Source organism: Malassezia sympodialis, genomic scaffold (assembly GCF_000349305.1).
Source record: "Malassezia sympodialis ATCC 42132 genomic scaffold, msy_sf_1, whole genome shotgun sequence".
In the NCBI taxonomy this organism is placed as follows: domain Eukaryota; kingdom Fungi; phylum Basidiomycota; class Malasseziomycetes; order Malasseziales; family Malasseziaceae; genus Malassezia; species Malassezia sympodialis.
Genome location: NW_017387799.1, coordinates 197338 through 216718, shown reverse-complemented (window position 1 = coordinate 216718; position 19381 = coordinate 197338). Strand labels below are relative to the sequence as shown.

Sequence of the window (19381 nt, the reverse complement as noted above, 5' to 3'; positions counted from 1 at the left end):
AGAAGCCTCTCGAACGCACGGTCATGAAATTACGTAAGCATATCTTTAGGTGATGATGCTCGTTTTCCGCAACACCACCGATGTACCCGTCGCGCGTGTCTGTTGGCCGCGATGAAAGCGGCAGGGCATCGCGGGTATGCCAGAGGTGTGAAAGACCTGGTCATGCTATTTATGAGTGCAAAAATCCTCGGCCATATAAGAGGCGACCCACACGGACCCAGGTACTGAATAACCCAGCGCTCGAAAAGCAGTGGCGCCCCACGCACTCCAGCGAACAAGTCATTCAGCAGTAAGTACTCTGCCACTAATTCAGACCTGGCGCGGCAGACCGTATCTTGCAGGAGCGTGAACGTGAGCGGGAGCGAGAACAGATGCGGGAATCTATGCGCCCTTCCCATGGCAACTCCTTAAAACGCTCAGCATCTATGGCATCAGATGAGTCGGAGTTTAGTGCATCCCGCTCGTGCAGTACATGCGAGGAGTCCACGGCGACCCGCTCACAGTTAAGTTATAGTGACGACGATGGGAAAGGCTCGGACTCGGACTAGGGCACTAAGGAAATTGACCTAATTTAACGTGGCAGGGCAGGCCTACTTGACGCCGCAGCTCGCTGGACGACAAGCTCTTTGTCTGTGAAGTAGACTTGCCCCGTGGTTAGCTGGGACAAGCCGCTGGCCTTATCTGGGTATATTTTTGGCACAAACTTTTTTGACCAATCATGGGCCTCTAAAAAACGAAACGGCGCCGCTTGTTCCTACGACTGGGGTCTCCCGCGCTGCTGTAGAAACTCTTCCTCTGCTGCGGTATGCTCCCTGAGCATAGCGAGGTCTGTAATAACGACGATGATAAGCTCCCAAATAATCAAAACACGGATTTACCGCGAAAGAATGCTGTAGTGAAGCAATCTGCAAGCAAATCTACCGACGGCGCATCGACTTCGGGCGTACGAAAATCTCGTGGGCGCAACTCGAGATCTTACATTGCTACACAGCAGGCGAATGCACGAAGGCGTGAGCGCGAGGAGTGGGATCGCACGCGTGGTGCAGGGAGCCATGTTCTTCTGTGGTACGAGGATTTGCGGATGAAACGGTCCTCCAAGCTGGACCGTTTTAACTGGGGCGCTTCTGAAGTGGTGCCAGCCCAGGAAGAGGTGCTAGCTCAGACGCATGAGCCACAGGAGGTGACTGGCATGGACAGACTCCTAGACTGGGGCATATGTGAATACACGATCCTCCCGAAGACACTCGGACGTGGTCGTTTCTCCACTGTGTACTTGGCAGTGAAGAACGGGCAACGGTTTGCAGTGAAACATACCCCTCTCTTTCCCCATCACGAGCTTGTGGCAACGCGCTTGTTGCGTGAACCATCGCTGTTGGCTGAGCTTCCGCCGCACCCAAATCTTGTTGACGTTGTCGAAACGATTCGTACGCCTGGGCACTTTTACCTTGTTGAAGAGTATTTGGATGGGTACGTGACACTTGAGACACTTGTGGCTCGAATCGGTACAAAGCCTCAGGCCCAGTCGTCGTCAAGCGCTTCGGCACAAATGCCTGCACCGGGTCCCATTCTTCCTGCGGACGTAGCAGAAAAGGTGTTTGACCAGCTTATGATGGCACTTCGCGCCATCCACACGCCCCTTCGCGTGTGCCACCGGGACGTGAAGCCGGAGAATGTCTTGGTGCATCCGGAGACATTGCACCTCAAGCTGCTCGACTTTGGTCTGGCAACGCACTTTAGTCGCAGCCATGCGAAGCTGACGACGTGTTGTGGCAGTCCTGCATTTCATTGCCCCGAAATTGTTACGGCACTCTCGCAACCCCCCGGCACGGTGGCCTACTGGGGCCCCGAGGTTGATGCATGGACGTGTGGTATCACGCTTTTGCGTTGCTTGACTGGCGTGCGATATCCTCTTGGAACGTCGCACACATCGCCATCGGCGATGGGAAATCGCGCCAAAAAAATGCTGGCAACGATCCCTGATTCACAAATGCGCAAGGATATTGCGGCTTTGCTTGACATCCATGGCGAGCGTCGCATGGAGAGTTTCGTACGCATTGCCGACCGTATTCAAGAGAAGTTGGCCCTCTCTCAAACGCGAATTCGACGCGAACTGAAATGCACGTCTTTTGTGCCCGCACCGCCGCAGCATGCCATGGTACTCCCGCTCCTGCTGACGAAGCAAGCCGACTTGATACAGCCACCTGATGTGTCATTACCCATGGACCGGGAGTATCCTATGATCACCTTGCTCAATACGTCGCAGCAGCCTAGCAGGCGCGTACTCTCGTTTATCAAGTACTGCCTCCGCTGTGCAGGCATCCTGTACTACACATTACCCGGGCCAGAGCCAAGTGCTGAGCACTCGCGGAGCAGTTCCGGTCTGTCTTGTGTGTTCCAATGTGTGGTTGAATTGGCGCAGGAGGAGACTCCAGGTACATTGTCGCAGATCATGCAGACGCTATGGTCACTAGTAGGCCAACGCACAGAGCCGGAGGAGTTGGTCAAGTTGCCAGCGCGCGCGATTGATCCCAGTGCCAGGGATGATGCAGTGCGCCCCAGCAGTGGGCCGTCGGGGAAACAGGGGCCGCTCAAGATGCTCGTTTATAATATGATCGTATGCTTTCCCCGCGGTGCCGATACGCCGCTGCCACAAGAATGGGAAGCGCCAACGTCCGAGATGGTAGCAGCCGCCCTGCAGCACCGTCTTGCCACGGCCGTGGTTCCTCCCAGTCCTAAGATGTCCGCGTGGAGAAGCAACACGGAGGAACCGGACCTGCGCATTGATACACATGTGGATCGCCTTCCTCCCGCTACGATCGTGGACTCGCCCCGTTCACGCCGCCACAGTCACTCTCGGACGCCTAGACCCTCGTCGGGTGTGGTGCATGTCTATGTATCCGATGCACGTGCCTTGCCCTACGTGCGAGGTGCGTTGAGCAACGGAGGTGTTCTGAAGGCGAATACTGCGATGAGTCATTCTCTTGCCACGTCGCCGACGGACAGTGCGCTGGCATCGCCCCGCATGCGTTCCGGCTACACGACGCCTGAGGCCAGGATGGATTTAATCGGCCCTCATGAGCTGGCCACGTCCCTGGATGCAATTGAAAGCACGTGTCGTTCATTGCTCGAGCGGCGAACGACGCCGGGACGTCAGGATCCCGATGACGTATATGCTAAGCAGCTGTACACGCTGGTTAAGCGCCTGAACCGGCGTTTAGAGCATTCCTTACAAAGCAAGGACAGTGAGGCGCTGCGTCGGCAGATGAGCGAGCTCAACTTTCGTGCGCTCGATGTGCTGGGTCCGGCGCTGGCGCTGGTGAGTGTGCATGACGGCCCAATGCATCCAGAGAAGCCTGCTTCGTCCAATACAGGCAGCTTGGCATTAGCTGTGCTTGAGCGGTTCAGTGCCTGCAGCAGTGCCAAAGAGATGTGTTTGGGCTTCCAGGAGCAGATTGAGCGCTTAGGGCTTGCATGGCGTACGCGCGAGGATGCCGCTGGCTCGCCTGCTGTGGATGCTGCCACGGTGCTTGCGCGCGATGGAGCGATGCTGGTGCAGGCGGTACTTGGCCAGCTGCAGCGGCTCGTCAACCTGCTCCCGGCAGTACACACACGGCGCCCCAAGGCTCTGTTGGACTCGGTGCTCGGCCTCCTTTCACCGGGCGTGTATCAAGATGCCATTGCGGATGCGCTCGGTACGCTTGAGGAAATCGATGTGGTGGAAGAGCTGGCGACACAGGCTGCCGTCGTGTTGTGTGAGCTCGTCCTTGGTCTCGAATCTTTGGCGCAGCAGATTGAAGGCGACGACCGACCGAGCATCGAGCAGGTCCTAGTGGACAACCTGTATGCGCTCACCCCGTTCCTGCCACGCGCGACTGGACATATGCAGAACAACGAGGGGATGCTTCTCTGTGAGCAGTCATACAGCTCGGAGGGCGTGTCGAAACGCATTACCGTGTGGAACATTGTGCGCAAAACATACGACCAGCTGCACCTCGACATGGGGGCACGCTGCCTCGGTCCGGCGGATGTATCGCGCCCCGCGCGCGAGACGCTCGCAGTGTCGCATCCCGAGCAAGACTTTGTGCTGCTAGTGCACCAGCTGGCGTACGAGAGTCTGATGGCGCATATCAAGGACCGCACGCGCGACCGCTTGCGTGTCGCAACACAGTCACGCCAGGTGCTTGCCGAGCCGCGCCGCTGGAGCGCCGACACGGCGCGCGAGCTGCTCGGGCGCTTATCGCATGTCCTGCCGGGGGCTCTGCTGCCTGGCTTGTGCCCGCTGGATGTGCCTGCGTCAGAGCACACACTCGCACGCACGCAGGACTTGGGGCTGTGTGATGCACTTGTCACGTTTGTACAGTGGGCCACCGATGCGCTGCCGTCAGAAACGCGCGCGCGCCAGGTGCTCGACGACGAGTGCGTGACGTATGTGGTGCGCGGCATGGCGCTGATCGCAAATTATGCGCCTGTAGCGCGCCTCCGTGCGCGCGCATTTGCAGTTGCGACGCGGCTTGTGCGAGACCACAGCTCCGACGAAGCGACGCTGCGCCTGATCCGCGAGATGATGGCGCCCGAGGCACCTGCACCGCTGCGTGGGTCGACGGTGCATCTCGTGCGCGAAGTGTGTGCGGCGCGCATTGAGCGGCTTGACTCGGGGCACGTCCCCAAAGACGAGTTGCTTTCGGATGGGCGCCTGTGGCGCGCTTGGAATAAGGCCCTATTCCTTCTGCCGCACTCGCGTCCAGTGCCACCAGCGCCGGACGACGCAGCGGCTGCAAATGCCCTCGACGAGCTGGCAATGTACCTGGTGCAGCATCAAACCTATCTGCAGGAATGTTGCTCGCTCTTCTACTTTGTCGCGGTGCGAGATGCGTCCCACAATTACACGGGTCTGCGTGAGGAGCGGGAATATGCCCGCCTGTATGAGCGGTTTGTACTACCGCTCTCTACGTGGGTGGCCGACTGGCAAGCCTACGTGGCGAAGCAGGCGCCGCAGAACCCCGTCGCGAGCTCGCTCGCACTCCTTGAGATGGGCATCCGGCGCATCCAAGACTGTAGTGACTAAGTACTGTACCACTATGCGGCCGGGGCCTCTGACGAAGTCTTCTTGGCCTTTTTCTTGGTCTGACGAACGCTCGTGGCCAGCAGGGCCTTGATCTCTTCGTTCGTGACCTCTTTCTCGCTCTTCACCTTGTCCGCCGAGTACCACGTCGGCGCAGGGGTCAGGCGGATCGCGCCCTTGGCACTCACTGCCACCGTGAAGAAGACCTGCGCGGTGACCGCAGAGGCGGTCGTGTCGACGAGCACCTGGAACGGTGTCACAAGACCGTGGTTCGAGCACTCCTGCACACCCATGCGCGCGCGCTTCTCATCTTCGAGCGCACGGAGGTTGAAGGGGAAGGCGCCCGCCTTCTTCTGGATCTCGGAGAACACCTTGCGTGAGGTGGCCATCTTGAGCAGGTACGTGGCATTCGTCTTGCGGAAGATCGACGTGAAGGCGTCGTCCGACTTGCTCTTGCCCTCAGGCGAGGTGGTGACGACAATGTCCACACCGTACACCTCGTTCTCCTCGAGCTTGCAGGCGTCCGGGCGCGACGAACCATCACCGCCAAAGGCGACCTTCTTCTTCCCGCTGATTTCGTCCTTGCCGAACTGGTTCGTCTGAATACCGTCGACGCCGCGCACGTCAAAGTCCTTCAGCGAGAGCTCGATTTGCTTGGCAATGTCGTGGTTCAGCATGCCCGGGCGCATGAGACGAATCGCCACGTCCGCGGCCGTGTGGGCGGCCTTGATAACGTCGGCCGTGCGGCCAGTCACAGGCGCCTCAGCGCTCGCACCGATGACCACCGTCTCGGCGAGCACCGACGGGTAGCCGTCGATGTGCGCACCCAGCTGGATCTTGACGGCATCGCCCTCCTTGAGCGCCGTCTTCGAAGCGTCATCACTCGGGAGCGGCGCGTAGTTGCACACCACCTGGTTGATCGAGATGGTAGTGGGGAACGCAAGACCCTTGCTCATCTTCTTGTCCTTAAACACCGCGGCAGTGCCTTGCTCCACGGCCTCGTCACCGAGGGTCATGAGCTCGAGCACAGTCTTTCCGGGCTGCACAGCCTCAACGACAGTGCGGATTGACTGTGCGGCAATGTCGCCGGCCGTCTTGTACTTGGTCAGGATCACGTCAAAGTTCTCCGAAGCGTCCGTCATGGTGGCGGTCACGTCGACGGGTCACAGCGCTTTCATCTTCACTATCAAACCTATTCACGTGATTATTAGAGCCAGGTTACATGATCGTGCACATCTTGTCACTGTCCTTCTTATGCACTTTGGCCATGAGCTTCTTGAATGAGGACTTGTTCTCTTCCTTGTATTTGCGGCGCGCATCGGCGCGCTCCTTAAATGCACTGCGGTAGGCGAGTGCGCGGTCACGCTCCTGGCCCTGCAGGCGCATTGCCAGAGCATAGTCGTCTTCCTCGGTCGTGCCCGCACCCGCCGACAGGTCGCCGGAGACAGGAACCAGGTTGGCATCGTAGTAGCTTTGGGGCATACACTGCGCGTGATCGAGGCTCTCCCACACAACTGCGTCATCCAGCAGGTACGCGCGGTCGGTAACGAGGATGAACAGCTGGGGACCGCCGCTCATACCTTCCTCGGCGCGGCGGTGGTAGAGGACATACAGGTGCGCATTGCGCAAAAACACGCCGACCTGTCCGGGTGGCAGCACGGACTTCATAGCCTCAATACCGTACGGCGTGACTTGCGACGGCGTCGATTGGATAAAGTCCCGCACGGGCTCACTTGCGTCTGCCAGCGACGACGACATGGCGCGGCCATAGCTGCCAATGGCGCGCAGCGCCTCATATGTCTCCGTATCGGAAGGGTCAGCGAGCCAGCCGTGCAGCAGCGATACGTCTGCGATGCTGAAGAGGGAGAGCTCCGCGGAGCGGTGCGTCAGCGGATCCGCGCCAAACTTGTTCGGCGCGTCGAAGTAGACATCCACCTCAAAGTTTTGCAGTAGTGAAGGCAGTGAGTTCAGCACCTGGCCCAGCTCATTCGAGGGGTCCGTAGCCGTGCTCGCCTCCAGTAGGTATTCGGCGAGCAGGTTCGACAGGTAGCCATACGTCACTGCGGGGCGGTCCGCCGGAACAATCTTGAGGCGGCGCTCCAGCAGCAGGCAGTTGCAAAGGGCAATGAGAGAGCAGGGTCCTAGCTCGTTTTCCATAATGATCTTGGTCTCGCGCCCGTGCCAAAACACATCTTTAAGCGACCACTGCGTCGAGTTTGTTACGCCTGTCGGTGCAGAGCTGGTCGCTGCACGCGCTGCAGCACTTCCCGAAGCAAGCGCCCCGCCCATATTCGTATCCTCCCCGGAGAGCGTGCCCTCCGGCGCCGACGCTTGCGCGTGCATAGGCACCGGGTACGAGCGGACGACCGCGTCCTGCTGAGGATCGGTCGTCGCAGGCGAGACGCCCGACGCCAGGTAGCTCAGAGGCTCCTCGCCACCCGTGTTGGTCGAGGCCACAGGGGCACCGAGGGCGGGCATCAGCGTACTCGCGGCCGGAGCCGCTGTGGCCTCAGTAGATGGCTGCTGCATCAAAAATGGGTTCTTGGTCGCCTGTGCGGGCTGGGGCGCCGACATGTCGAGGCCAGCAAGGTCGCTGGCAGCACTGCTGTGCGGCATGGCTCCAGACATGGCGTCCGTCGCCGCTATAAACGGATTGGACGAAGTGGGCTGCGAGCTAGGCATGACCGTGGAAGCAGAAGTGCGGGCGCCGCGTTTGGCAGGCCCCGAGGCGCACGGTCCTAGCCACGTGTTTTTTTGTACCCAGGGGGCGGGCGCCGCGATCGGCGGTAGGCGGCCGACCATGAGCGAACCAGGTGTGAGTGATAGGCCATTAACCCAGGTACAGCAGGGCGCGCCTTCGCTGCCAGAGGATGTGATTGATATTGAAGTGTTCGAGCAGCTCCTGGAAATGGACGAGGACGACCGCGAGTTTAGTCGCAGCCTCGTGTGGAACTACTTCGAGCAGGCGGAGAACACGTTTGACAAGATGGATGCTGCACTGTATGTGGTCTCGACTGACGCAGTGCGCGGGAGGCGCTCTCTGAGCTTTCGACACTGGGCCACTTTCTCAAGGGATCGTCGGCAGCCGTCGGTGTCATCAAGGTGCGGAACAGCTGCGAGGCGATCCAGCACTACGGCAACTGCCACGAGGCAGATGGCGCCACGTCCCTGCCGAACGACGTCGCGCTCGATCGCCTCCGTGGTGCGGTTGCCACTGTGAAGAAAGAGTACGAGGAGGCGGAGCGCGCGCTCCGCGCCTTTTATGGGGACGCCTAAGATCTATGCAGCAGGGACTTGGCGCCCTGCACGACGGCGGCGGCAGCGGACACGAAAACATCGCGCGCATCGGTGGACCTGCGGTCAGCTGGGCGCACCTACCATGCGGTCTCCAGCAGCAGTGTGGCCACCGCAGCGTGGCCCTCCTTTCCGATATAGTCGTCTAGGCCCATGTACAATTGTTCACTCGTCTGCACACGCACCGCCGGGTACCGATGCACGAGGCATGCCTCAATGCATGCGAGCGCCGGCGCCTGGAGCGTGCAGAGCGGCAATGCGCGCACACAGCTAATGTTAGTGTAGCAACGTACATTTGCATCGTCGCCAGCGCGCGCGGCACGCTCTTCACCTGCCCTACATGGGCACATGCCCGGCGCACCAGGCGCGCAAGTCTGGGTCAGTCAGCTGAACGTACTCGTCCTCGACGTCGCGCTCGCGATGCACGTCGCCATCCATGAGGAGCAACGTGGTCTGGAGCACAGGCACCGCCACGCGGTTGTCCCGTGCGTGTGTGGCAAACAAGGCTGCGAGCTGTGCAAACACATCGCGCACGGCCTCGAGACGCGCGTCGAGCGCCCAGGCAGTTAGCGCGGCGCCAGCATCGCGCCGCGAAGTTTCGGAGCGCCCACCGGCTGTGCGAACAAGCGTTGTAAGCAGTGAGACGCGGTATGTATCGAGCGCAAGGCACGGAACGAATGCGGCAAAGGCCGCATGTGCGTCGCGCCATACAGCAGGATCCGCTAGGAGCGGTGCGAGAGCGTCGCGGCACGGCACTGCACACACACGCACCACGTCGGCGAGCGCCTCACACGCCTGGACACGCACGGCATCGATGCGTTCCATGAGCATGGCCGCCATCGAGACAAACACCTCGGCGAGGAGCGCAGGATCGACAGGCGTACCGCAGAGGATGTGCGCACAGCTCTGTACGCACGCCAGGCGGACCCATGAGCCAACGTCGCCCCGCTCGTCGGTGGACATATCGCGCAGACCCAGCGCAAGCACGCGCAATCGGCGCTGAGGCGCCCCGTTGAGATGCGCGAGCGATGCCGCCGCGGCACACCGCAGCTCCACGGTCGTGGCGTAGCAGGGCGCCGCCGGGTCGAGGAGCGCACAGAGCAGGTCGAGGCGCTCGGCGTCCCAGCCGCGCTGGCGGCCGAGAACACGCACGGCGGTGCCCTGCTCTTCAGGCGTCATGTCCCATGCAAGGACGCGGTGCATGTACTCCTGTACAGCGGCGCACTCCGTCGGCAGCGCAAGCCATAAATCTGCCGCGGCAGCCTGCACGTCCACCTCAGGTCGCCCGCTCGCAGCGCCGAGCAGCGCCGAAACAGAAGCGGCGTCAGATGTGTCGAGAGCCCCCGCACACGCCTGCACGAGGCGGCATGTACTTGAAAGCACCGCCGCGCTGCCTGGTGCTTCCCATAGGCGTGGCGCGATGCGCCATGCAGCGGCGAGGCATGGGCGCATATTGTCTCTCTCGGGCCCAAGCGCGACGAGGCCGAGGAGTGCGCCATGCACGACGGCGGTATCCATGGACGCTGTGCGTGCTGCGAGTGTGTGCACAGCGACGCTGCGCAGAGCAGCGTCGTGAGCAACGATCCCCGCGAGACCGTGTGCCGCATGTGCGCGCACAGCGGGGTCCCAATGCACGAGCGAAACCATGAGAACATGGTGCAAGAGCGGTACGCGATACACAGCGTGCTGCGCGACTGCTGGCGCGCCGTTGCCGAGAGCGTGGCGCAGGGAGCCAACAGCGGCAAAGTCGGTGAGGCGCAATATGTCAATGCCATGTGGTACATTGGCTGTGCGGCCGACCCACTCCTGGAATGCAGCACTCGCGGCGCGGCGGATGCAAACATCGCGGTCCGTAGTTGCGGCTAGAACGAGGTGCTGGGCGACGGGCACAGCGTACGGCGCAAGAATAGCCGGATCGCGCGCGTGAGCGAGTGCCCAGAGGACATAGCATGCAGCGTCGCGCACGCTCGAGCCGGTGGAGCCGGTCGCACGGCGCAAATCCAAGGCCAGGCCCTGTGTGAGTGAGTCGACGTACCGTGAGCACCCAGTAGAGCAGCCGAGGATACTGCGCAGGGGGTATATGGCCGCGGCGTACATGCTCTGCCAGCGCAAGGTGAACGCCGTGCCATGTGTGCTCCGACACGGCATGCAAATCGGCCGCACGAAGTGCTGCACAGACCTCCATCGAGAAGGGCGCAGGTGCCGCAGCGAGCGCGGCAGGCGGCACGGACGCCGCGGGAATGTGCGCTGCGAGCTGCGCAAACAATGCATCGAGCAACTGCTGCCGCAGATCGGTTGGGAGTTGCGCTTCCAAGCGTGCAAGTGCCTTGGCTCCGCTGTACCGCACACGAGAATCGGCGCGGGAGAGCGAGCCGAGGAGCACGCTGACGTGGCCATCGATGCACTCGTCGACCGACGGCGCATGCTCGAGGAGGGAAAGTGCGATGCGGCCGATGAGTTTGATGCGGTAGTGCTCGACAAGCATGCTTCGTAGTGCCCATGGCTCGTACAGAGCCAGCAATGCTTGAAGGCCATCGAGGTGGCGGGCCACGAGCGACGCGTCGCAGTTTTTGACAATCGCACAGAGCGTCTGCAGGATGCCCGTCGCAAGGAACGGCGAGCGCATCGTGTGCATGTGCGACTGTGCCCAATGCAAAAAACCAGCGAGCGCCAATGCGGACGAGTCGCGGCGGCGGTACAGGTGGCCCAGCAGCACACTGGCCGCATCGCGCTCCTTGCCGGGCCGTGTGAGGTACGCGCGTGCAGCATCGTCGATGCGGCGTGCAAGCGGCGCCTCGCCCGTATCGAGCGCAAACGGCAGGAGGGCTAGGAGGCCCAGCCAGAGAAGCAGTACATAGACGAGCTCCCATGGCGCGGGCGCCTCAGCGAGCGACTCGACGAGGCCAAGCACACGCGGGAGATCGCGTGCATCCTGCGGCAGGAGGCGCGCTACAAGTTTGGCGCCACGCACCTTGGTATACGTGTAGAGCAGGCGCGCCGTCAGGCCCATGCGGCGCAGGACATCGTCTGTGTCCGAGCACGACAGGACGAGATCGCGCAGGGTATGTGCGGGTGGTACAACGAGTGACTCGAGGTACGGGTCGAGCAGGTAGGCCTGTTCCTGGTATACGTTGATCTGCTGTGAGAAGCGCGACGTACCTCGCTCATGAGCTCGCGCAAGAGGGGCGCAGGATCGCCCTCGTCCTTGGCGACCAGGTGCAAAAATAGCGACTGCTTCGCTTTATATGCATCTGCGCCCTCAAAGCGCACTAGCTCCTCACCTTCATGGGAGGGAGGCTCCTCGGTGGCCATCGCGAAGGTCGTCCGCGCCCGCCACGCGAGCCGTGCGCTTCGTGCAAGATCGGGAGCGCATCGGGCGCATCACCGCTCCCCCGCGATGAGTAGTGCGGCTGGCAGCACGGCGCCGCAGTTTGTCTCGCAGAGAGAGCTGAGTGACTCGCAGAAGCGGCGCGAAAAGGAGATCAGGGAGGCTTATGCACGGTACGTCGATGAAGCTGGCTGATGCGCAGGATTGGTGAGGAGCCACCCCCAGCTCCGGTGGACGAGGCGTACGACCCACGGCCGCTCTATGAAGTGCGTCGCGCTAGTGCTCACAGCAGCGTTTGCAAGAGGCCAAAGCGATACAGGACGAAAAGTTAGAGGAAATGTTCAAGCTGCGTAATCAGTTCCGAGGACTCGACGAGAGTGAGTCTCAGTTCCTCGCAGATATTCATCGAGCACGCCAGAAACGCGAGGAAACCAAGCGGAGCGAGGAGGCCAAGGAGCTCGAGCGTTTCCGGCGGTACGTATATGTGACTGACAGCCAGCGCTACAGAGACTAAGGGCACAGTAACCACGGCACCGGCGGCCGATAAGACCACCATTCCCACTATTCCAAAACGCACAGACGCCTCAGGGAAACGCAAACGCGGAAAGGAGAACGCGTTAGGAATCGTCCGGAAAACAACTGCGCCTCCGTATGACCGACCGTTGGCCACCACGGCAACGGCAGGCACACAGGCGAGCGAAGCGCCTCGGCTGACCGAGTCCTCCATGAAGCCGAAAGACAACCACACTGCGATTTCCAAGCCAGACGGAGACTCGACTTCTGTGTAGGAAAAAGAAGGCACAAACCGGTGCAGGTGGCCGCCTGTCCATAAAAATCTAGGAGAAAAAAGTGATTGACCCTAACCAGGCTCGAACTGGCGACTTTGGAGTAACATGTTCGTATTAGCTCCACACTCTAACCGACTGAGTTATAGGGTCTTCCACGCGAATCCATTTAAAGAATGGCTTATTTACTCTAACGTTGCATTAGTAGGTTACTTCGCATAGCCTGCCTCCTGCAGGGCATGCAGGAGCGGATGTCCATCCGCCATAGCGTACCCCAAAGTCCGATCAGAAAACGAAACACCCAACTCTAGCAGACTGATTACGTCTTCCAGAAGATGAGCTTGGCCCACAAGGGCGCCAGGGTGCGACGTAAAGTTCGCCGACAGCAAATGGACGTGCAAGTGGAAGTAGGTCGGCATATAGTGCAAAAAGCATCTCAGTGGCGTTGCTGACCCATCAGTACTCGCAGGCGGTAGGCCAAAAGTGTCACGGGCAATTTGCGCGCCAGCCGTCTGGATATTACGGAGAAGAGGGATGTGCTCTTTCCTCAGATCGCGCAAGGTCTTGAGGGATTCGTCACGTACAATTGCCACAAGGTACAGAGACGAAAGGGAGCGGCGGTCCCATTTCATGTCGGGCAGCAGTATGAAGCCTGCCTTGGGATCATCGTCGTTGTACAAGATCGACTCCTGCTCCGAAATCCCCTGCAGAATGTTGCGCACCCAGGCCGTTTTGGACGTGGGAAGCATATCAATCCATGGTTTTGTCACAGTTCTGTACATATGTGGTGTTTCCAGGACCATGCGACGTTCCGGTGTGGAATACTTGGCAATCAGCTCATCAGTAGCCGGACAAATTAGCGTCATTTTAACGTCTGCTTGCTCGTTCTTGGATGCGGCCTGCCATCCAAAGACCCAGGTGTAGATGTCATTTTGTCCGATGCTCTCTATCCGAGAAAAAGCATGAGATAGTCCTGTCTCGATAGTGTCAAGGAACTGCGGCGAGAAATGCGTCTTCTCCATTAAAAGCAGCGCCGCCGTTTCTTGGCCATCATAGCTGCAGGCTCCTAGTAGGTTCACCACTCGGGATCGCGCATCTTCAATAAGTTTTTCTCGTGCATACCTTCGTGCAAGACGCGCGTCAGTCGAAAGCTCCGCACCACTTCTGTCATCAGAGACACCGTCGAGCCTCCACTTAACGGACTTCGCCACGATGGACATCTTGTATGGAAAGGTGACTGACACGCAGGCGCCAAATGCCGCCCGTATCACGAGCACTGCTCTTGGGAACGGCTATTGTAACCATTCCGTGTGCGCTTCAAGCGCTCTCGCCGTATCAAGTGGCGTTACTATGGCCTCTCGTCACCAGGCGATGGCAGCTGTGGCGTATTGTATCCGCCTTCTTCTATGCAGGCTCGGGATTCCCCATGCTGTACAATACCGTGTTCATGTAGTATGTGGCACTTACTTACGACCAGCAATTCCTCTACTAAGATTGAGGCTTTTGGGTATTTCAACAACGTGGCGGATTACAGCTGGTCCCTCCTCGGCATGGCGTCCATGATCATGGTATGCATTTGCTGCTCACCTGCAGCTCATGAATGCCCCCTACAGTCGACCTTTCCTCTTCTCATCTTTGACGGGTGCATTGATGGTGCGTTCCTAGGTTCTCATGAATAGGCCCAGTGGTCTGTGCATTTGCCAGAAACTCCCGTATCATTAATGGGCCTCATCAGTATTCCAGGCAAATACCTTGCCTTTGTCATGCTGGGCATTGAACTCACGATTAGTGGCATGGATGCTGCACTAGTGAGTCTCACGGGCGTCGTAGCTGGGTACGCATGGTACTTTGGCCGCGACGCGCCGCGTATGAGTCGACGCCGTCCGGATCTCACGTGGCTCGCATGGTTCGCCAAGCATCTGTCGCCCCTCTTTCAAACGCCCAAGACTGTTCATCAGTTGGCGGATGGCTCGTTTCGTATGCCTCATTTGACGTCCGGTACACACACTACACCACGACGCCCAGCAAACAACACATCTGCGTCGTCCGCTCCGGTTCGCGTGGATCGCGCTGCCATTCTAGCTGCCACAGAGGCCCGGATGCGTATGCAAAAGTCCCAGTAGCTACTTACAAATAATTCCACCAGAGAGTACCGCCAGCTGGGCTCCCAGAGCCCATCCTAGTTCAAAACCGCCAATTTTCTTGGCAAGCGTGATGCGCCGCGAGTCGTCGAGCTCGTATCCGAGCCGCAGTAGAGAATGGATATATGTAAGATCGAGACAGTAATCCGCCCGCTGCTGCAACTCAGAGAGCGCTTCTGGCGAGAAGGAAGACGATGTGGACTGCACCCAAGTACTTGGTGGGGCACACACGCGCTCCGCCAACTGTTCAAGCTCCTTGACAGTAAAGGTAGGACCGAGACCTAAGGGTGTAAGTCGGTCGTAGAAGTAAGATAAAGCAATAATGTCGGCATGCTTAAACACCTGTGATATAGGAGGCTGGTACACCCCCGCGAACGAACACGGAGCCTGTTGGCACTCCGCATCCTTGTCCATCATGAGCTCCACAAGCCGCTGACACGCACGGAAACCGCTGCTAGTACCCCGCATGGTGACCTCGCGTGCCTGAGACATGCCCGTGGATACTTTTGCTGCCTTCTGCATGCCCTCGGCGTAACACGGGCTGGGTATGTGGGTGTTTTCCGCACTAAACGCCTCCCAGTTGGAGGGCATGCGACCCGGATGGGCTGTATCGGCGTGCTTCATAAGATGCATAAATGTCGCCAACGAGTTGGTAGACTGACGTGCTTGTTTTAGTCCATACCCCAAATAGGATTTTTGGTAAAGAGTGTAAGATGCATTGTTAAAGTTACGCAGCTCATACACATGCTCTCCCGGATGCATTTGCGTCTTCTTAGGCAGAGAAGGCTCAAAAACAATTTGGGTAGACCCACCACCCAGATCCATCACCGCCGCAGTCGGGAGTTTGCGACCGGAGCCGATCAGATTTAGCAGGTAGTTCACAGTGATCCACGCAAAAACACCTTCGTCACGACCATCCATAATTTCGACGCCATTATAAAGCGGGTTGCCGTGCTCGTCTTTACCATCCGCAATGGGGAAAGGGTATTCTTGCTCAATGAGACGGCGCACAGAAGTAATAATGGCACTGCTTTGTTGGGGCCCGAGCAGCCTTAGACCCGCAGTAGCTTTCAAGCTTATAGGGGTACATCTCTGAAGCTCGGGAGGAATAATTTGTTTTGCTTTGTCCAGCAACGGACGAAGCGAGCCAGCGGCACGGTCTGCATCAGCACCGTACGAAGACAGGCCGGGTTCCACATGGTCGAAATGCTCAAACTCCAACTCCGGCGAAGTGTGGCAGTAGTTGAATTTGTACACATGGATGCGACTTCCCGTGCTGCCTGCGTCCATCATTACGGCATATTGGACCATTGGACGCGCACCTGAGATGACCTGCGCATCGCAGCGAGTGGTGAGCAAGGGATTGTCATGAAGCTTGGGAGCTACTCTCACATTTGTTTGTTTGGCCATGTGTGGCGACAATTTAGCAAACGGAGCGGCCGGCCAAGCTACTTCTTGGCGGATTTCGGAGGCCGTATTCTGGAGAATGGTGCGCACATTCGAATGCAGTTGCCACGGAACCAGAACCAACAAAAAGAGTATGACTGCACACAAAAGCACGAAAGGCTTTCGAGACCGCATAGCCCGAGGGGCCCATCCCAAGGGCAGAAGCGACATCTACTGCTTGTGTTGAGGAATCAGGGGTAGAATAGTCCATCCCTCCGCACGCCAGATCTAACACGTGGCCTCCATGTTTGCGTGGCACCGGTGGCAAACTGGACATGCTCATGTCACGTCCCCACTCAATGAAATCACAGAGAAATGGCGAGTACTTTGACGCATGTCAAAAAGGACTATAGGAGTCAAGCCTGTCTACTTCGTAATACCCAACAAAGGATAGTCATGTCAAAATAGACAGAGACTGGAAGTGAGAGCCAAGAAAGCATGTAGGTCAAGCTAGGAAAGCTTTAAAATTAGTTTGAGCTGTTTAAAGAACTAGGCACTTGGACTTGCTCCGGCTGCCACGGGGCTTCTGTATAAGGGCAGCACGAGTAGCATGCTCGAAAACCTCCCGGACGCCTTCGCCCGTTTTAGCACTGCATTCCAGGTAGCGAACAGCACCGATCTTCGAGGCGACAGCCATGCCTTCTTCAGGAGTCACAGGGCGTTGACTCGTCTTGCGCAGTTCCTCAATGATCTTGGGATCGTGGCGAAGATCTTTCTTACAACCAACGAGAATGATAGGCAGGTTTTGGCAGAAGTGAAGCACCTCTGAGATCCACTTTTCCTGAACATTGTCGAGACTGTCGGGCGAGTCGATGGCAAAGCAGATAAGGATCACATGAGAGTCAGGGTAGGAAAGAGGGCGCAATCGGTCATAATCCTCTTGGCCGGCGGTATCCCACAGAGCAAGCTCAACATGGCGGCCATCCACTTCGACATCGGCCACATAGTTCTCGAAAACAGTAGGCACATACACCTGGTTGGTTAGCCACTGTGCCAAACATAGCACATACCTCGGGGAAAGTACCCTAGAATCAATAAAACCATGAAAAGATGTAGTGTTAGTATTGCCCTATGCACCAGATGCAGTTCAGGACTGGATTACAGCCCTATCCCGCTCTGTTCACATACCTTGCTGAAAACAATCAGGAGACAGGTCTTACCGCAGGCACCATCACCGACGATGACCAGCTTCCGACGTAGTTCAGTCATTCTCAGACGTTAAGAGGGACGGAAAGGTACAAAATAAAAGGGCAGCAGCTGTTGCAAGCTGATTGAAGGGACTGAGTAAAGAACAAGCCTCAGAGGCCCCGGCGGAGCAAGCTACACCTGCCACGCAAAACCGAGCCACACAGGTCCAGTCCACACAAACACAGCCAGTCATGTGCCTCGATCCCAGCGACAGCCACATGCCAGCGGGTAATTTGTTACGTAGTTTTGTTGTATATGAACTATCATACCTAAAACAGTCAGTGTTGTGGCTATAGTATAGTGGTCAGTACGTATCGTTGTGGAATTGGCATAAAGCTAATCGCAACATACCGATGAGACGCCGGTTCGATTCCGGCTAGCCACAATTTTAGCCAATTGATTTTTAACAAGTTTTCATTTATAAGCTCTAATGTCGAAGCAGAAGGATGAGGTCGTGGCTATAGTATAGTGGTCAGTACGTATCGTTGTGGAGTTGGCTTGGGCCAATCGCAACATACCGATGAGACGCCGGTTCGATTCCGGCTAGCCACAATTTTTATGCCATGCTTTTACAAGCATGGTCAATATTTTTGGGTTACTGTGATGAGCACATGGATACAGTACTTGATGCACTACTCTAAGAAACACAATAGACAATGGCAGGATCGCTGTTGTGAGGCTGGGCACTGAGCACTTGCCGTGCGTGGAGGGTGTTATCACGTGGAGAGCCCTGCTGGCGGGAACGGGTTGTGGTGGTCTGACAGCAGTGCGTCTCTCCGTTACACAGTTCGACCATATGGTATGTTGCACCTATTCAGTTTCATGTTAGGAACAATACTAACGTATGTTTTGTTTTGCAGTCTTCCGGTGTTAAAGTTAGCCAAGAGTGTCTCGAGCAGTTCCAGTCGCTGAAACTTGGAAAGAAGACAAAGTACATTATCTTCACCCTGTCGCCTGACAACACTGAAATTGTGGTATCCAAGACGAGTGAGTCACAGGACTACGACGAGTTTTTGGCTGAATTCCCTCCTGCGGAATGTCGCTATGCCATCTACGACTTCGAGTACCAGAAGGGCGACGAGGGTAAGCGCAACAAAATTTGCTTTTACACTTGGTACGTGCGACATAACACTTATTTGATAGGTCGCCTGATGATTCGAAAGTGAAGCAAAAGATGCTCTATGCTTCGTCCAAAGAAGCCCTGCGCAAAGCCCTTGTAGGGATCGCCACTGAGATCCAGGGAACCGACTTCAGTGAAGTGTCGTATGAGACTGTCTTGGAGAAGGTATCTCGCTCGACCTTCTAAGTCTGGAGAACATGTAGTCATTGTCTCGACCCATTAACGCCCTAACTGCCTTTGCAGCCCCACGAGTCCCACCCGTGGATTGTGGATCCACGATCCCATCGGCAGTCGCGTCCGTGCACGAACTGCAGCCCTAACCATTTTTGGAGCAACAGCGCGGCTACATTCTTGGCAGCCACCATGCTAGTTTCCATAGTAGATACTAAGCGTTCCATGGAATTTGTATAGAACAGATTGTCGTCCACTTCGAAGGGACCCCAGTGGGTAGTCGGGGTTAGCTCAGGATACGCGTTCCACACATGTTGGGATGTCCAAAGCACCGAACCATGTCCGAAAATAGCTTGGATACGCTGGTCCACGAGCGCCTGCTCTGAGAAAATTTTTACAATATAGAGCTTTGGCCATTTCTTTCCCGCATAGAATACATAGGATAGTCTTCGAATATAAGAAAGAGAAAGGAACTGGGGCGTCAATGAATCAAGCATACCTCTGGGTTAGTTTTTCCGTGTTGGTTCGTAGTGAAAATTACCTGTGGGAGTTTTGGCTTCAATCCATTAATGCCAAAGTATTTCGGATCGACGTGACTGGCATCTGTTACCACCAAGGTCACATGTATGGTTTTAAAGTGCATGTGTGGGATTCGTTTCTCTGTATTTAGTAGCGTGATAGAAGATTGATCCCACGGTGTAGCAATAATCACCATGTCATAAGCTTCTCCATGACCATCACGCGTTCCCACCCACCATTCAGTGTGCCGGTCTTGCTCCGCAAGGCTCATGCGCATGATCCCAGTCACATCGCCTCGGGTATTGAGCCTAAGCGAAGCACCACTAT

The 19381-nt window shown here is 57.5% G+C and overlaps 8 protein-coding genes and 1 pseudogene across 9 annotated transcripts; 3 read left to right on the top strand and 6 right to left on the bottom strand.

Moving 5' to 3' along the window:
* Nucleotides 1-805: 805 nt before the first annotated feature.
* Nucleotides 806-5065, top strand: MSY001_0089 (uncharacterized protein; the record flags this gene model as incomplete). Its single annotated transcript, XM_018886238.1, has 1 exon — nucleotides 806-5065. One exon carries the CDS (start codon nucleotides 806-808, stop codon nucleotides 5063-5065), a length of 4260 nt encoding a protein of 1419 aa, XP_018738735.1.
* Nucleotides 5066-5076: 11 nt separating this feature from the next.
* On the bottom strand, nucleotides 5077-6204 carry MSY001_0088 (uncharacterized protein; the record flags this gene model as incomplete). The annotated part of the gene is made up of 1 exon (XM_018886227.1): nucleotides 5077-6204. The coding sequence occupies one exon, from the start codon at nucleotides 6202-6204 to the stop codon at nucleotides 5077-5079; it is 1128 nt and encodes a 375-aa protein (XP_018738734.1).
* Nucleotides 6205-6280: 76 nt separating this feature from the next.
* MSY001_0087 (uncharacterized protein) lies at nucleotides 6281-7678 on the bottom strand (the record flags this gene model as incomplete). Its single annotated transcript, XM_018886216.1, has 2 exons — nucleotides 6281-6547; nucleotides 6575-7678. The coding sequence occupies 2 exons, from the start codon at nucleotides 7676-7678 to the stop codon at nucleotides 6281-6283; spliced, it is 1371 nt and encodes a 456-aa protein (XP_018738733.1).
* Nucleotides 7679-7862: 184 nt separating this feature from the next.
* MSY001_0086 (uncharacterized protein) lies at nucleotides 7863-8338 on the top strand (the record flags this gene model as incomplete). Its single annotated transcript, XM_018886205.1, has 2 exons — nucleotides 7863-8062; nucleotides 8086-8338. 2 exons carry the CDS (start codon nucleotides 7863-7865, stop codon nucleotides 8336-8338), a joined length of 453 nt encoding a protein of 150 aa, XP_018738732.1.
* Nucleotides 8339-8692: 354 nt separating this feature from the next.
* Nucleotides 8693-11668, bottom strand: MSY001_0085 (uncharacterized protein; the record flags this gene model as incomplete). Its single annotated transcript, XM_018886193.1, has 3 exons — nucleotides 8693-10369; nucleotides 10392-11495; nucleotides 11516-11668. 3 exons carry the CDS (start codon nucleotides 11666-11668, stop codon nucleotides 8693-8695), a joined length of 2934 nt encoding a protein of 977 aa, XP_018738731.1.
* A 1010-nt stretch (nucleotides 11669-12678) lies between these two features.
* On the bottom strand, nucleotides 12679-13218 carry MSY001_0084 (uncharacterized protein; the record flags this gene model as incomplete). The annotated part of the gene is made up of 1 exon (XM_018886182.1): nucleotides 12679-13218. One exon carries the CDS (start codon nucleotides 13216-13218, stop codon nucleotides 12679-12681), a length of 540 nt encoding a protein of 179 aa, XP_018738730.1.
* Nucleotides 13219-14592: 1374 nt separating this feature from the next.
* Nucleotides 14593-15903, bottom strand: MSY001_0083 (uncharacterized protein; the record flags this gene model as incomplete). Its single annotated transcript, XM_018886171.1, has 2 exons — nucleotides 14593-15637; nucleotides 15746-15903. The coding sequence occupies 2 exons, from the start codon at nucleotides 15901-15903 to the stop codon at nucleotides 14593-14595; spliced, it is 1203 nt and encodes a 400-aa protein (XP_018738729.1).
* Nucleotides 15904-16537: 634 nt separating this feature from the next.
* On the bottom strand, nucleotides 16538-17265 carry RHO1.1 (Rho-related GTPase-like protein; the record flags this gene model as incomplete). The annotated part of the gene is made up of 2 exons (XM_018886160.1): nucleotides 16538-17044; nucleotides 17185-17265. The coding sequence occupies 2 exons, from the start codon at nucleotides 17263-17265 to the stop codon at nucleotides 16538-16540; spliced, it is 588 nt and encodes a 195-aa protein (XP_018738728.1).
* Nucleotides 17266-18104: 839 nt separating this feature from the next.
* Nucleotides 18105-18550, top strand: MSY001_0081 (annotated as a pseudogene). The gene is made up of 2 exons: nucleotides 18105-18362; nucleotides 18413-18550. Coding segments are annotated over exons 1-2 (396 nt in total).
* Nucleotides 18551-19381: the final 831 nt, after the last annotated feature.